Source organism: Arvicanthis niloticus, chromosome 6, assembly GCF_011762505.2.
Source record: "Arvicanthis niloticus isolate mArvNil1 chromosome 6, mArvNil1.pat.X, whole genome shotgun sequence".
Taxonomy (NCBI): domain Eukaryota; kingdom Metazoa; phylum Chordata; class Mammalia; order Rodentia; family Muridae; genus Arvicanthis; species Arvicanthis niloticus.
The window spans coordinates 83620692-83637550 of record NC_047663.1 but is presented as its reverse complement, the minus strand read 5'-3'; the positions used below and the strand labels follow the sequence as shown (position 1 = coordinate 83637550).

At 43.7% G+C, this 16859-nt stretch overlaps 1 protein-coding gene across 11 annotated transcripts in view; it reads right to left on the bottom strand.

The window, feature by feature from the left end:
- The window catches only part of Tenm2 (teneurin transmembrane protein 2), a 1226193-nt gene that overhangs the window by 196343 nt on the left and 1012991 nt on the right, over window positions 1-16859 (bottom strand). For 9 of the 11 annotated variants that reach the window (XM_034506844.2, XM_076937036.1, XM_034506845.2 and 6 more), the window contains 2 exons: window positions 16575-16697; window positions 2278-2483 (listed from right to left, as the gene is read on the bottom strand). In XM_034506844.2, the coding sequence (XP_034362735.1) occupies window positions 2278-2483; window positions 16575-16697 (329 nt within the window). The remainder of the gene's footprint in view (window positions 1-2277; window positions 2484-16574; window positions 16698-16859) is intronic. The other 2 variants (XM_034506847.2, XM_076937038.1) reach the window with 1 other exon arrangement.

Genomic DNA, 16859 nt, shown 5'->3' with positions numbered 1-16859 from the left:
CTCCTCTAGGAAATGTAGCTCATCAAATGGACATGAGTGCATGTAATGACAGGGAGGGGATATAAGGAATGTGCAAGGAGTAGCTTTCTCCCCTTCTCCCTGCCTTTTAAAGCACTGCCCTGATAGTGTACCTGTCTTGTGCATTTCTGGGCTTCCATACTGCGCTATGCTTACCTGACCCCCTTAACACACCCTGTGTTTCTACACTGGCAGTTAGACTGAAATCCCAGCTCCTATCAGCTCCTTGTTATTCCTTTCCTTTCCCTTGAAGTGTATGCTGGGGCTGTCCCTGGAGTCGAGCTATTTTGAGAGGACATCGCTAGAACAATCACGAGCTTGGCAGGAGATGGACAGTGTGGTGTGGCCACAAAAGAAGAAAAGACATTGTCATTGAGGACGGGAGTCCTGAATGTCAGAACAGCGGGAAAACGGAGTGGAGTGTGTCTGTAGCTGCTGTCTGCCATCACTCAGTTGCAAGGCTGTCATACTGTCTTCCTGTAATCATGACTTTCCCAGGCTCTGGTATCCAGGGCTTGCAAGGCAAAGGGGAACAACAGAGCCAGAGAATGACGTGAAGAGGCAACATTATTTTTCCCTAGCATGGCTCCTTGCAGCTGGCTAGCTGAGAGGAAGGTTATGCTCAGATGTGCCTAGAGGCATGTTCTTCCATCCCCCAAATCATGCCGATAATCAGATTTTGACACTATAAATTCTTCCTTACACCACATTCGAGCCAGTGGAGCCTGAAGGTCAAGGACACCACCTAACAACTTCCCAGCATAGCACCCTGCTGCCTGGCCAGCCGTTCTGGAGTTGCCTCGGGGACTCCCTTCAGCTGAATTCCTCTTTCTTTGGACTGAGAGTCTCCTTGTAGAGCAGCTGTCTGCTTGGTCAGAGACAATGTTCACTCATCTCTGGATAATCCGTGCCTAGCCCAACAAATGTTTTTTTCTGGATGGATGGATGGAGGTCTCACTGATTATCACTTTACATATTGGTCCCAATAGCATGCACTACGTATGGTAATAAAAACCTACACAGCCCTCCCCTGCTCAAAAAATGGAATAGCCCTTAGAGTCTTTATATTGATTATTGCAAGCTATAAAGATAGGATTGCAAATAAGTTTCATCTTAAGAGCCAACACTGGTCGATTGGTAGTGACTGCCTTGAGAGCTGTGGGGAGGTATTTGTGTACTAGGCTCAGTGAGGAAAAGTGCTATCATCGATTAACAATGTCTGCTGTGAGACAAGGATAGGGTGGCCTGACTGCTTCCTGTTTGTCAATGATGTTAAAGCCTTAATTTCTTCCAATAGAATTTTCTAGATGAATATCTTTCCAACACATTTCGAAGCCAGCTTTGACTGGACATCTGGGTACTTTCCTTCCACAACATGCTTCCTAAGGTACTTCATATTTTTGCTAGATTTGAGGCAAACGAGGTAGGGAAAATGTGACTTTTCTCAGAAAATACAATTCTTGTTGAGAAAGAAACTCAAGCTAGGTAGGTGTTAGTTCAGTCCACGTATAATGAAATATATCCCAAGAGGCAAGTCTACAAGTCAGTAAAGGTTCCTGCATCAGCTACGAAGCTTGTACCACAGAAGAGAGCAAGAAGAGATGTCTCTGCATAGCTACCATTCTAGTGAGAAAAGTCTGGCCATGGTGACAATAATCAGACATGATGGGATGAATATGAGTTCCAGAAGGCAGTCTATTCCTCTCACTCAAACCCTGGCAATCGTCTCCCCTTTATATTGCCATGCATTTCCCAAGGAGCTCAGCTTAGGTACCACAGAGAGACGTCACGGGACACCGGTTCTCTTTCCACACACAAGGATACATTACCCAGTGTGACCTTGATGAAATGACTTTTCAACATAAAGCACCCCCAAATTAACTTCTAGGCTGATCGAACTAGGCCCAACTTTAAAAATCAATGATAATTATTGTAACAAAAATTTAACTTAAAAAAAAAAAGAACTCAGTGGTTTTAGTTTATTCATTGCTATGTCACCACTTCAGCTAATTTCAGAGTAGTTCCAACACCCAAGAAGAAGTTGTGGTTCTGCTAGGAATCAGTCTCCATTCCCTGGCAACCAATAAATGCCAACCTTACTCTGTAGCAGCGGCACCATTTTGAAACCAGGAATATACGGAGGTTCCAATTTCTCCAGAGCCTTGCGGTTGTCTATGTTTTAATCACAGGCACTTTGGTAGGTACAAAGCAATGCGTCTGTATACGTCAACCACTTGGTTCCTTCAAGTGTGGCCATACCTGTGCATGAGATGGTGGCAGTCCTCTTCTTATATAGACGCCGAAGAGGGCGTCCTTCCCCAGGGAGATGTTGAACTTTAAGAACTGAGGCTGACTGATGTGAATCTGGGACCTCCAAAACACTCCTGGTGGGACTTCCTGTGTTACCCGTCGACCGACTTCTGCCTCGCCACTGTCTATGCTGCTGTTTTTCAATGACCAGGGCACTGGAACACGGGAATGACAACAAGTCAATGACATTTGTATACATTAGTTGACAGTACATTCATATTTCGTTTTATGCCAGAATTTGTTGCTGTTGTTTCAAGATTAAGATTAAACTCGTTTTCTTTGAGTGACAGCTGAAACATTGAGGATTTAAACAAAAAAAAGCTATAAATTCATACCCCAGGGCATGAGACCCTGGCACAGTGCTTTTTAGGAATTCTATTTTTAATCTCTACTGATAAAATATAGTATGAGCTAGACTCTGACAAGCAGACATGAAGTCCTACCTCCCCCCTTGTAACTGGCATCTTTATTTTTATTTGTAATTTCTTTCTTCTTCTTTCATATGTTACATTCGGACCACAGTTTCCCTTCCTCTACCCCTCATTTTCCCAGTCCCCCTGTGCCTCCTCTCTCCCCCAGATCCACTCATCTTCCATTTCCCTTTTTTAAAAAAGCAGGCTTCTCATGGATATCAACCAAATATGGCATAACAAGTTGTAATAAGACCAGGCACAAACCCTCATGTCAAGGCCTTATGAGGCAACCTGGTAGGAAGAAAAGGGTCCTGAGAGCAGGCAAAAGAGTCAGAGATACCCCCACTCCCACTGCAAGGACAGCAAGCTACACAACCATAGGGTATATGCAGAGGACCTAGCTCAGACCCATACAGGGTCCGTGCTTGTCACTCCAGTCTCTATGAGCCCCTATGAGCCCTGGTTTCTTTATTTTGTGGTCTGTGTTCTCATGGCAACTGGCACCTTAAAATGTCCAGGAGGTAAGGAGACTGATATGTTAACTTGGAGCCACATTTAATTTTTTTTTGAAGCCTTTCATTACTCTTTCCAGATATAAACAAATCCAGCCTACTCTGATAGGTGGAACAAAATCCAGTCCTAAGTCCAAAAATAAAATACAGTAACCCAGCAGAAATAAAGATACCACCTGACCCTGGATTGGCTCCTTCCTTAAGGTAGAGGAAAGGATAGAAGCACCTTAGAAGGCACTTCTTTGTCTTGAGACTGGCACAAATCTGTTCCGTTGTTTTGTTACGATATTGAAAGTTTCAATAGCCCATGCACAGCCTTCTGAAGACCTTGAATAATAGTTTCATTAAATAAAACAAACACCCCACAAAAAAAACAAACCTTTTTTCTTCCTTAATTTTTTACTTTTCTTCCTCTCCTCTCCTCTCCTCTCCTCTCCTCTCCTCTCCTCTCCTCTCCTCTCCTCTCCTCTCCTCTCCTCTCCTCTCCTCCCCTCCCCTCCCCTCCCCTCCCCTCCCCTCCCCTCCCCTCCCCTCCCCTCCCCTTCCCTCCTCTGTCTTCCTCCTTTCTTGAGACAAGATCTTTCTCTATAGCCTCGGTTGGCATGGAACTCACTACATATATAAGGCCAGGCTAACCATGACTCATAGCAATCCTCCTGCCTCAGCCTCCCAAGTGCTGGGATTACAAGCATGAACCAGCATGCTTGACTGGCAAAGTCTAGGCTGAGAAGACTGCTTCCTAAGAGTAAGCTAGCTCTCTGCCTGTACTTCTGAAGGTGCTCTCTTTTGCAACCAAGGAAAAGGAAAAGCAGAGAGTCAGTTGCTCCAGAGAATCAAGTTAATTTATATCTTGGATCATCATTTTCTCTTTCTCCATGGTGAGAGAACACATTGGTCAGAATTTGGTTGCATAGGTGCTATTTGTGATGGCCGCAAAAGGATTCAACCACAGCAGGAAATATAAACAACTCACATCTTAACGTCTTCGTGGCTCTCAAGAGCTTCCAAACCAACCATAGAAAGAAGTTATTTCTGTCTCAGTTCCTTTCTAGGAGTGTGATCACACCAGTGGTCCTGCACTTCAAGCATCCTCAGCACGGGCAAAGGAGGCTGGACCAAGTTTCCTTCAGTGTTCTGCAGTAGATGGATAGTCCCAAACATCTCTGCCTATTTATATATGTATAGCATGTATATAGTCCCTACACACTACACAGGAACTGGATGTCCACGAAAACTTTTAGAACTGTCAAAGACTGGCTTTAGAGACAGTGACTCTCTCTGACTTGGCAGAGCTGGCTCTGTTGCTATAACCAACTGCATCAGGAAGAGACTGTTACATGGTCTTAACCTAATTTTCCTCATCCATAAAACAGGCAGGTGACTTTTTGGAATTCAGAAGGTCTTCCATGTCTAAACTATGTAAAACCAGAATGACTTGAACACATGAAGGCATCCCTCTCTGCTTTATGGAGAATTATTTATTTCTATTTAGCTCAGTAGTAGATCAATAGGGACTTAGACTAGCTGGCCCCGAGGCCAATGAAACTAGTCAATGGTCTCCTCAGGGGAGTTTGGAAGTTCCTATCTGACAAAAAGAAATGTGCAGAGAAGTCCTGAGTGGTTTGCACCAATAGACGCAGAGTAACTAGTATGTCAGGCATCCTGGTTGAATGCTGGCTTTGTGTCCAGCAGGCAATAACACATACCTGCAATGGGGCCCATGGGATAGTGCATGAGAGCAGACTCTGACTGCCTCATCTCGTGTCTTAGCTTGGAGGCTTGATAAATGTACCAGCTTTCTGTGCCTCAGTTTCCTTGTCTGTCTAGTGGGGATACTACTAGCCCTTGTTTCATAGGGCTGTTATGAGGAGTCAATGAGTTGATCCACAGAAAGCTCTCAGAATCATTTCTGACACTAAGTAAGTCTTACTTTCTAAGGCCCTAAAGCTCAAACAACGCTTGTTAATTTGAGGGATTTCTGAAATCATGGTGAGTCCGGGGAGAAAACATTTGTTCTCCCAAGTTGGACAGAGGCCGCAAGTGCTATAAACTGAAAGCTTTTATTTAAAAATCTTGCCTTTTTGGGTCAGGTTTCTCTACCCTAATTGAAGCCTTTGGGTAGACAAAATGTTGTATTCAAAAAGGACCCATTAGGAAAGGAAAGGAATAACAAACTAAATAACAATGATGTAGACAACATCAACACCATCAACAACAACAGCAATGACATCAATGACAACAATAACAATGACCAAACAAGTGATGACAACAACAATGATAACAACAATAATGATGACAATAACAATAATAAAATGACAGCAAGGACAAAAATAGCAATGACAACAACAACAACAACGGTAACAAGAATGACAATGACAATAACAACAACAACAATGATAACAACAATATCAATAATGACAATGACAACAACAATGACAACAACAACAGCAACCACCTCCCTGGACAAGAAGATCTGTGGGCCCTTGACAGTGATCAAAACAAACGGCAGCACAGAGTAAGAAGAGAGGGAATGTGTTGACACTGGAAGATCTTTGAAGACCAAAGCTCTATCTCTAAGCTTAATTGATCTCAGAGCTTAATAGATAGGTGACAGATGTTCCCTCACATCTACAGGCCTCAGAGCTGCAGGTTGATGGCAGGCTGGGCAACACAGGCTTGCAATCTGCTGCAGCCAGCAGCCTGCGGTGGCCTCTGGAAACCTATACAAATTCTAACCCGCTGAAGACATGGATGGGAGCCGGCTTTCACAGCGGCTGCTCTGGAGAACTCCAGAAGAAGCTCTAGTTTTAGAGTCATGGAAACACCCTCCCCTTTCTTATGCAGGACCCTGATTTTAGACAGCTGTGCTTAGGAAACCATCTTCAGCTGTCAGTGTGTAGAGACTATCTACTATGCAGCCACACCCCTCGGTGTTTTAGATGTTTCCTTTCTTCATGTGTCATCCTGGAGGGGCAGCTGGACAGGGCTCAAATCCTGGCTTCCATGCAGTGTGACTTCCAGTAAGTTGCTTAACCTCTCTGGGCCTCCAGTCCTCTATTGTAAGATGAAAACCGTATACAGTGGGAATAATAAGTGTCCACAAAGAAGAGCATAGCACCAGGCCCAGCACATAGTAATAGCATAATAAACGAGGCCAGTTACAGGGTATGGAAAAACGTCATACAAGAAGGAAAATCTGTCTTTCTTTTTGGAGCTTAAAAAAATCTTTTTAAAAGGTAGGGCGTTTTCTGTATCTACGTGATCTCTAGGTATGTGTGTGCCCTCGTGTCTAGAGGCTATCTTATTTTGTATGGCATAGATTTAGTTAGAAGAATAAGCTTAAACTTTTGGCCCTAAGAAGGTCCTCTGTGTCTCACTTTGCTGGGACACAGCCTGAAGTACCTGATGCTGCCTGTAGGTGGAGCTATGGCCTCCACAGTACTTCCTGGCTGTTCCTTCAGGTCAGAGTGGGGCCAATTGTCCCCCCTCCCCTCCCCTTGTATCAGTCTGCACCACTCCTCCTGAATGGGCATCAGCGCCACCTGCCCATCTGGTGGGTAATTTTCAGCAGAGCCCTCTGACAGTTGGGTGACAGAAGAGCCTTGAGGAAGATTTACTTTGAAGACTTGTATGTAAGCTGAACTTTTTTTTTTTTTTTTTTTTTTTTTTTTTTTGACAAAATTACCTTTTGAGAACTCAATATGGAATTTGCTATTTAAAGAACCTTCCTTGTGGACCATTTGGGAGAACTGAGAGTAGAGTTCTGGTGTATCTTTCCTACAAAGTCTAATTAATAAACAAATATGCCAGGAAACTTGGGATGCAGTGGGAAGCTTTGAAGATAAAGAATCATAAAGCTAAGGGTCCTGGCCCTGGCACTCAATGACCTTGAGTCCTTTGCAGAAGGATCGATGGGAATAAACTGTTCTAAATTGAGCCCACATCATTATTTCTAATCACAGCTTTAGGATGTCTAGCTCCCAGGGTCTTGATGCCTTCTCTAGAGATGAGTGAAATGGCATTCCTAGCCTTCCCGCTCTGTAGAGCAGGTTACAGGAGTCATTCCTTAAACAAGTCAAGAGCAGTTGTAGGAGTGCGTACATGGCTGGGGTGGGTGCCCATCAGCAGAATAGAAAGGGGACCATCAGAAAATGCTTGTAGTTGGTTTACAGGCATCATGAATTTTTAACAAACTCAGTGGCCTTGGTGTAAGCTCCTTTCACTTGTAGACAGTGTTATAGGCTTTTTCTCCCTCTGGTGCTGTGATAAAACCCTGGCCAAAAGCAACTTGGGGAAGAAAGGGTTTATCTGGATTATGCATCCAGGTCACAGGCCAGTCTTGATGGAGGTCCATATAGGAACTCATGTGGGAGCAGGGGCAGGAGCAAAGGAAGAAAGCAGCTTACTGGTGTGTTAGTGGTTCTACTCAACCTGCTTCCTTATCCAACTCAGGACCACTGTCACAGGCATGGCACCGCCGACAGTGGGAGGAGCCCTCCTTCATCAATTATCACTCAAGAGCATGCCTCACCCCCAGGCATGCGTGTAGGCAAATCTGATAGAGGCACTATCTCTACAGAGCTGACAGTCAAGAATAGCCGTACAGATAGTAAAATGAAACCTTCAAAACTGTTTACCCTAAGTCTGTAACTGAATGATGGTTTCGTGAAACCTTCTCTCTCTGTAGGTATATATGTATACATACATTCATACATAAAATTCTTGTTTTAAAGTAACTTTAGGTTTAAAATAATTTCAAGTGCTACACGGAATTTCTGTAGCCTTTGACCCAGATTCTGTAGACTTTATACACATTAGTTTTAGCATCATTTTCTTTTTCCATATGTGCACGTATATGTATGCATACAGTGGGCCCTCTACATCTGGGATTTCTACATATGTGGATTCAATTAAATAGAAGTAAAAACTATCTGAAGAGAATTATTTCTGTGCTAAACATGCGCGTTAGCCACCCTTTCATTGAGATTCCCTACAGTAAATGATTTAATACATAGGGAAGGATACGCCTACATTATGCAAACAACGTGCCATTTTATATAAGGACCTTGGAGACCCACAGATTTTTGGTATCTGGAGAAGACTGGACCAGTTCTCCCAAGACACTGAAAGATGACAGTCTCTCTCTCTTTCTCTCTCTTTCTCTCTCTTTCTCTCTCTTTCTCTCTCTCTCTCTCTCTCTCTCTCTCTCTCTCTCTTTCTCTCCTCTCTCTCTCCCTCTCCCTCTGTCTCTCTCTCCTCTGTCTCTCTGTTTCTCTCTCTCTCTCTCTCTCTCCCCTCTGTCTCTTTCTCTCCTCCCTCTCCCTCTCCCTCTCCCTCTGTCTCTTTCTCTCCTCTGTTTCTGTTTCTCTCTCTCTCTCTCTCTCTCTCTCTCTCTCTCTCTCCCTCTGTCTCTTTCTCTCCTCTCTCTCTCCCTCTCTCTCTCTGTCTCTTTCTCTCCTCTGTCTCTTTGTTTCTCTCTCTCTCTCACTCTCTCTCTCTGAGTGTAGTTTTTTTCCTTCTTAAAAACATTGAGAATCAGTTATAAACACCCCCCCCTTTACCTTTACATACTTGCATGTGTTCATCTTAAATCAGGGGCAATCTTTTCAAGAAGCACAGTGAAGTCATGAAACCTCCCAAATGAACCTTGCTACCATGCAATGAATGTTTAGTCCACAGACCTTAGTCGAATTTGTCAGTGCTCGCCATAATGTTCTTTATAGTAAAAGGGAGATTTTTTTTTCTACTATTTCAAAAATCATGGAAGTGGGTATACTAAAAGTCGCAGTTTTAAAAACAATAAAAGAAGGGATGAAAGATGTAAAAACTATTAATTGCTGAAGCCTGCATGGAGACCCATCTAGTGGACCATGTGATCTGGGCCAGTGTCTGGGAACACACATCTCTACTGTTCTCCTAGAGCAAAGAGATAACACCAAAGCCAGACTGGACCCCACAAGTGAAGGTTTGAACAAAGGTTCTCCCCAGCCATACAGCTCTTCCATAAGAACATGGCTGGTCCCTAAAGGAATACCATGGAGAGACAGGTAGTAAGAAAACTCTAACCATCAGGATTTGACCTCTATGTACAGAATGGACAACCTCACATGGAGAGGTTCAGAGGTCTCATGGAGGCTTTCTAGGGCTGGTCAGGCCCAGATGTGAATGTCAGCATCAGGAATTACCATCTTTGTGCCTCTGGGCTGGTCACCACCCTTGTCTGATTCTGTCTTTCCATCTGAATAACAGACTTCTGTAGATTCAACCAATAACGTATTGTAGACACGTTGGTGTTTCTACATCTTTACATCCTGTCTGTCACTGCATTCCCTTAAGTCAGCTAGAACTGGGATCTCAGATTTGAAGGCTTGACTTGTAATAGTATCATTTCATATATAGACTGCCCAGAGTAGGCAAAGTTAATAAAAGAGGCCCAAGGGCCAGAGTGGGGCTTTATGAAGCCACAGCCATTTTCCAGAGCAGTTGAAATCAATGTTCAATGAACAGCCAGTATGCTTGCAGCCTGGCAGGGGCAGTGCATAGGTCATGCATATTAAAATATGAGGGCCAGAGCAATCACAGCTACAAGTCTGGTGGTTCCAAATGGCTCCAGCTGCTTCTCGGGTGAGCAGCTCTGTGCACCTGCCTGAGTGAAGGGCAGCCAGACTTTACTTAGTTAACAGTGATGGATGAACATCCTAAGCATTTGGCTGGGTCATCTTATAGTCAAGCAATAAATATTTATCAAGCATCTACTTTGCTACTTGATAAACTTTGGTCCACACAGAGCTAGGATGTATGCCATACATATTCTCACCCCACATTCCAATAGTCCTGGCAGCCTGAAGTTCAGGGTCATACGTAAGTGGGCCCAGTGTGGCTGGGTGTTGGACAATGTCCGGGAAAGACATTCTGTCAAACAGGCCAGGTCCAGCCTTTGCCTTCCAGATTTAGGACCTCCCCTGGAGACGTGTCTATGTGCCACATGGTGAAGGATGGAGATGGTGGCCATTTTTCCCAAGAGGCAGATGTCTGAGATTCTGCAGTTTTGGATAGCACATCCCCAGCCTACCAGTGAGATTTGCGGTGTTTCTGAAGTAAGACTCTGATGATCAATTTTACACGATCATCAACTCTATCACTCCACGGACGATCGCTCATGTAAATGGGGAACTACTGCCTACTTCTGAGACGTGTACCTAAAACTTCAACCAGTTAAATAAGACTGATGTTGGGCGAAATGACAGTCTTCCACAGCTGCATTAGGACTAATAATTTCAGAACATGTTACCATAACTCATTTATGGAAACAGGGAAGTTATTTCCCAAACAAGTGATAAAGAGAACGGTCTCCTAGTTATACCAGGGAAATGAGACCTCATATTAATACTTCCTAACTTCCCTGAGCTCCGGAGGCTCCTCCACATAAATCTGCCTTGCAGATTATTCTGCTTCACATATTTTTATCTATTGCAAATAAAGTTGAATTCAGAAGATTGCCTCAGTCATTACCCTTCACTTCCATTTATTTGGGCATCAGAACAACCATCTGAGGTGTCCGTTTAACCAAGGGGTAACTGAAGTGATCCTGTAAGGACCTCAGATTAGCGGCTAAGAAATACAGCTGGTCTGGGCTGTCATTAGCTTCAACAGCCTCTCCTTTATCACTGCATTGCTATTCTCCGGAAGGGATTCCCAGAGTGAGAGACCCCGCTGCCGTGTATGGTGTTCACAACACCATGCAGCGATGATTATTCTTATAAAATCCTTCAGGTCTAGGGACAGTATATGGCCTTTGCATATTGCCTAAGATAAAAACATTGACTTTTTCATTGCTTCTTGTCAAATATTTATACCTCTGACCCTTCAGTGAACTCACTTTGCTTTGATATGCTGCTTGGTTTATTAGTATTGTTGATGATAGCTAGATGTACAGAGGAGCTACCGGCTACTACTTGATCTGATTGCTTGGTGCTTTCCCCCTTTATTCTGATGGGAAAACCAGGCTTGATGGAAGCTAAGAGACCCCATGTCACTTAAGTTAATCTATTAGGTAGATTGCATTTCAGAACCCACACTATGTACAGAGGATCTCCAGAAAAGAGATTCCAGAAGGAGAAGAGCTCTGGATATATGGAACCTGAGAAAGAAGGATAGCCAAGGGGAGAAAAGGCAAATTCAGCGCGTAGGTAGAAAGATGATTGGATTATTTGTACCCACATCAAGCCTGTGTGATGCTAGGAGGAACAGGTTATATGAAGTTGAGGTAGGATCAGAAATCCATCCTTGTGACATATGTACTTGGTACCCAGCTGTATGACAGGTAGGTCAACACTCTAAACATGACAGGAATTGCATTGACGGAAGCCACTAGACTAATAGTTATGCTATAAGGTGATGTTTGACCCCTTGTCCTTCTGGGAACATCACCAAGTTTGGAAAAGTCCCATGCAGAGACGTGATCATTTGAAACCCTGAGCTGTGTGCGTCAAGAAGCTGAATGACGGGAGCCAGAGGAAGAATTACCAACATCCCCGCGAATCTGGCTCCTGGTACCACGCATTAAGCCAACGAGTAAAAATCATTATGAAGTTTTTGCTGAAAGGGCAAGTGTAGAAAAACATGTTTCTAAACAGAATAACAGTCTTTGCCATTTTTTCCAACTTGCATACCATCTGGAAATTCTGATTTTTTTTTCTCCAAAGGGTAGGAAAGAAATGTGCTTCAGGCACAAATAAATGTTTACAGCTGAGTTATAAACCGAGAATGGTAGGGCTTAAAACAGGCAGGCTGACAGTGATGGAGCTCAAAGCTGCAGGAGACAAATAATGCTTGGGGATCTGGCCAGCCTGTCTTACACATTGGCCCCTTGGAATGGGAAGTCTTGTTTGCTATTGCTCTCATCCAGTAAATGTGTGGGGCAAAAGCCTCACCTGGGACTTGTGTTAATTCTTACATGGTAAAGGAAGGGAGATGAAGTGGTATTGTATGTCTTGCCATTCTGAAAGCAGCCTTGCATTTTGGACAGCCCAGCATCTCATAGGAGGTGGCAGCCTGTAGAGATGCATTAAATGGGTCAACTGAGAGACATGAGGGTGACGTTAATGATGACAGAGATTCACAGATTGTTTGTCTGGTGCATGGCATCACAACAGTGTCCTGCAAGGATTATCTCATGCTGGACCACAAGCTTGTGAAGGAATGCCATTACTCAGACGAGAAGTTGAAGGCTGGGAATGGATAAGCATCTCAAATAAATAAGGTCAACGTATCACATAGGGATGGAACCAGTGTTTGTGTTCAGCCAGATCAATGCCAGTATTCTGCACTGGTTTACAGGACTTTTCAAGGAGAGTCAGGAAGAGTACATAAGCTGCGCTTGATGAAGAGAAACAGAGATTTGGGACCTTGTAATACCCATACTTTGGGTATTGGAAAGGATCTTGGGAAGCAGAAATGAGTTTGGAAATGATCAACATTTTTTTTTATTAAAGGATAAAATTGCAAATACTTTTGTCTTTGTAGGCTGTACAGTCTGCTGCACCTTTTTGCCTCCACGGTTCGATGGGCATGGCTATGCACCAACAGAAACTATCATCACAGCGGGTGGTCAGGCAGATTTGGTCCATGAGATATAGTTTGCTAACCTCAGTGACACAGAGGACACCAGGAAGGTAAAATGACTGATGGATTCTGAGAATGATCCATGAAATTCTACTTGAGAGTATATTCTTTCTTAAGATCAGTGCGCAAACCCAGAGCCAGTGACATGTCTGGCAAAGCTCTTGTGTACCTTGTTTCTGGGTCCAGGCAATCAAGCTGGACCCCTTTATGCTATCTGACCGGGTCAGAATACTATATCGAATCTTCATTCTCAAGGCTTATCTAAGCCCAGATCTATAGAAAAAGCACTCCGTGTCCCTCTAATGAAGATGTATGAGTTCATTCCTCTGAACATAGAAATACACACGAGACGGTGAGTGATTCTGGCAGTCCAAGTACAACTTCTTTTCAATGTGGAAACCCAGACCATCCACGGTAAAGTTTAATTGAAAGAGAGTGTAGGGGGGAGGGGGATAAGCTAGGAACAACTGTAAATGGATAAAGAAGAGGAAGACGCAGCCCCAAGAACACTCTGCTAACTAATGAACGGAGAGCTCTGTTTCCACTACCTATCAGTGTGGAGGCAGTCCTGTCTATTAGACTTCTTCCCAAACCTGCACAATGTAAATACTTCTGAAGACCAACTAATGAAATCGCTATCGATAGACCATCTTAGATGGGACTCACATGCTTGTGTTTTGCTTACATTTTAATTTGCTCCTGCTGGATACTTACCCAGTAATTGCTTAATAAGATTAACCTCCCTGGCAATGTGTGGTGAATCTTGATTAAAACATCGGAGTGAAGGATTATCCTATACCACAAAAAAATTGAGGGGGTGTTATTTAATTAACTTATTGCCAATATGTCTTGATTGTCTCTTTGAAACAGTGGGGAAGTGGTCGATGGGAATTGATTTGGGTTATCTAAATGTATGGAATTGGTGAGTGAGGAACGGGGAGGTCACTAGGTCCAGAAATTCAAATCTCAAGTCACTCAAGGACATTAACAATCGTTCCTGTCATTTTACAAGATTTCCCTTCAGCTCAAAGAGGCAATCCAGCATCTTTGGTCATCACCAGAGAGAGCTGTTTTTGGCATTTGGAAAGCAAAGGTATTGAGTTTTAATTTATTTTAAGACAATTTTGAACTTTCACCCTTTTTATAAAGACCAATGGGCAAAACTCTCAGGACACCACAGTAGCAAACAGCCTCCCTTTCCCATAACTCATCTGGAAGATACCAAAGCCAGTGATGTTATACAGTTGCACTCTACATTTTAAAGCACGTAGAAAAGCCTAAGATTCTGGTCTCCCCAGATCACAATGAAAAAAATGTCTTTATTTGTTAGCTTGAAGCAGTGGTTTTCAACATATGGGTGACAACCCCTTTGTCGAGCCTCTATCTCCAAAAATACTTATAGCGTGGTGATTCATAACAGTAGCAAAATTACAGTTACGAAGTAGCAAAGAAAATAATTTTATGGTTGGAGTCACCACAACATGAGGAACTTTACGAAAGGGTCCCAGCATTTAGGAAGGTGGCGAACCACTGCCTTAGAGACGAGTGTTCCTAAGACTTGGTCTCCAAGGGGAGTTTTCCTCAGTTGTTTGGCTGTGATGGTGTGGAATGTTGAAGGGAAGAAGGGTCGGGAAATGGAGCATAAGGACGAAAGAAAAAGGGGCTGTTTTCATTTCTGGTGATCTGTGAAGATCCCTGTGTCCCGGGGTGAAGGCTACTATTTCAAAAGCATCTGTATACAACTTCAGAACCCTCCTGTCTCCACACCCTCTGCCTGATGGGATAATCTGCTCCTTCACTTTCAAATGTGCATTCTAATGTGTGTCTGAAAGGATGGGTTGTTGACTTGTGGGCTAAAGACCAATGATGGTTAAATGTACAGAGACTCCATGAAGCAGCGCTTCTAAGAGCCATCCTATTGGTCCTTCTAACTGAGATAATTCTTTACCTTAGGGAGCTAGCCAGTGTACTGGCTGTCATTTAACAGCTCTCCTGGCCTTAACCCACTAGTTACACCTCTTCCAATTATGACAAAAAACAAAACAAAACAAAACAAAACAAAAAAACCACCACCACCACCACCAACAACAACAAAAAACCTTTTCAGTCATTGCCAAATGTCTCCCAAGGGGCAAAAATGAGAGCCACTGTTGTAAAGGAAAAAAGGAAGGCGTGAGGCCGAGCACTGGAGGTGAACAGATTTCAAATCTGAGGGCAATAAATTTGGCTCTGGGCTTTGTGGTCAGTTAAAGCAGAACATGGTCAGTTAGGATGAAATGGAGTCTTTATTTTGAGATCTAGTTTCACCTACTCAATAATGGGAAGCGTATCATTTCATCCTTAGATAAAAATTGTTCATGCTTACTTAAAGGTGATTTAGTGTTATGATTATGACAGATTAGAATAGTGATTCTAAAAGACTGGATGAAAAGGCTGAGGAGTCATACCCAAAGGTGTAGGACAGCCCTGGGGAGAAAGATTTAAGGACCATTAGCAAATTAGGGTAAGTAATACACACCCAAGGTTGAGGAATTCTGGTTTCCTCAGGAGAAAGTACAGACAGAGGAAAAGTCCACATCCTGTCCAAAGATGCACATTACACAGACCCGAATTCAAGTTTGTGCCTATCCTGATTCCTTTGGATCAGTTCTGGGCCTGAATTTCTCAGAGATGAGTTTTCTGCTCTTGGAGCTCAAGTTATACTATGTTATGCTGGACACGTGATAGATACCCTTTCTCTTTGAAATACTCCTGTGGTGTTCTCTCTCTCTCTCTCTCTCTCTCTCTCTCTCTCTCTCTCTCTGTGCTGGTGACTAAGAAATGGACTGAAAAATTCTGTTTGGAGAAGTTCTTTTGATACAATCCCTGGCTTATGTGATTTTTCATCGGAATCACTCAAACTGCCACCGAAATTACCTAATGCCAGCCCTGTTAGCTGGGCCATTGGCTGCTCTTGTCTTTTAATTGCTCTTGTCCCCACCTCCCCATGGCTCTGTTTTTTTCTCTCCGCTTTTTTAGCACCTTGTTAGCACCTATTTTTCTCCCCGAGTACAGTCCTCTGATTGCCTCAATGAACATTCCTATTGTCCTCCTCAACGGCCTGAAAAGGGAAGCTTTGTTGCCGAGTTGTCAAAACTCCTTTCTATTCTCCTCCAAAGCAGAACAGCTCTGTCTCTTTCAAGGCAAGCCAGGCGAGACTACTCCCCAGGGAGGCTGTATCTCTCCTTGTGGGTGAGGGACCCAGGCTGGTGGCTTGTACTGCCAGCTGCTTCCTGCTTTCTGATCAGGCAGGTTTTTGCTGCTGCTGCTGCTGCTGCTGCTGCTGCTCCTCCAGCTGCTGCTGTTGCTGCTGCTGCTTCTGCTTAGGCCTCGCAATGCTTTCAAGCATGCTACATCAAGTCAATTGCTGTAGATAGCATAGGTATGCACACTGCTTGGAGCAGGCGCTCTGCCAGATCCAAGTGATTCTAGCCAAACACAGCTAACAGACAGGAACAGCAACCAGCTTTTAAACGGGGCACCTATGAAAGGCAGTAGTTTTTTCCCTTTCTCTTTCTTTCTTTTCCTTTTCTTTTTCTTTTCCTTTTTTTTTCTTTTGCATGCCTTTTAAGACTTGGATTAAAAAACCTGAAGCAGCTGGCAAGAGCCTTGACTTTTCCTGTGACCTCAATAGGGCAAGCAGCAGCTGTAACCTCACCTTTGCCTCCAGATGGCACTGTTGCCACATCATCGTTTCCTGGTAAGCCGGTCCTTACGCCATTGTTAAAGGTGTGTCCATCTGCCGGCTGGAGTTGCCAATTGAGTCCGAGCAGATGCATTGCTGCAGGAGAGACAAAGTAATGAAAATATGAATAGATAATTCAGCAATGCAAATGTCAAGGGGGAGGGCCAGGTGCCTTTTTCCAAGCGACTGCCTTTTAAGGAAATTGCAGTTCAAAAATGGCTTGCCCCAGGCCGTCAGGATTAGCTAAAATACAGAAAG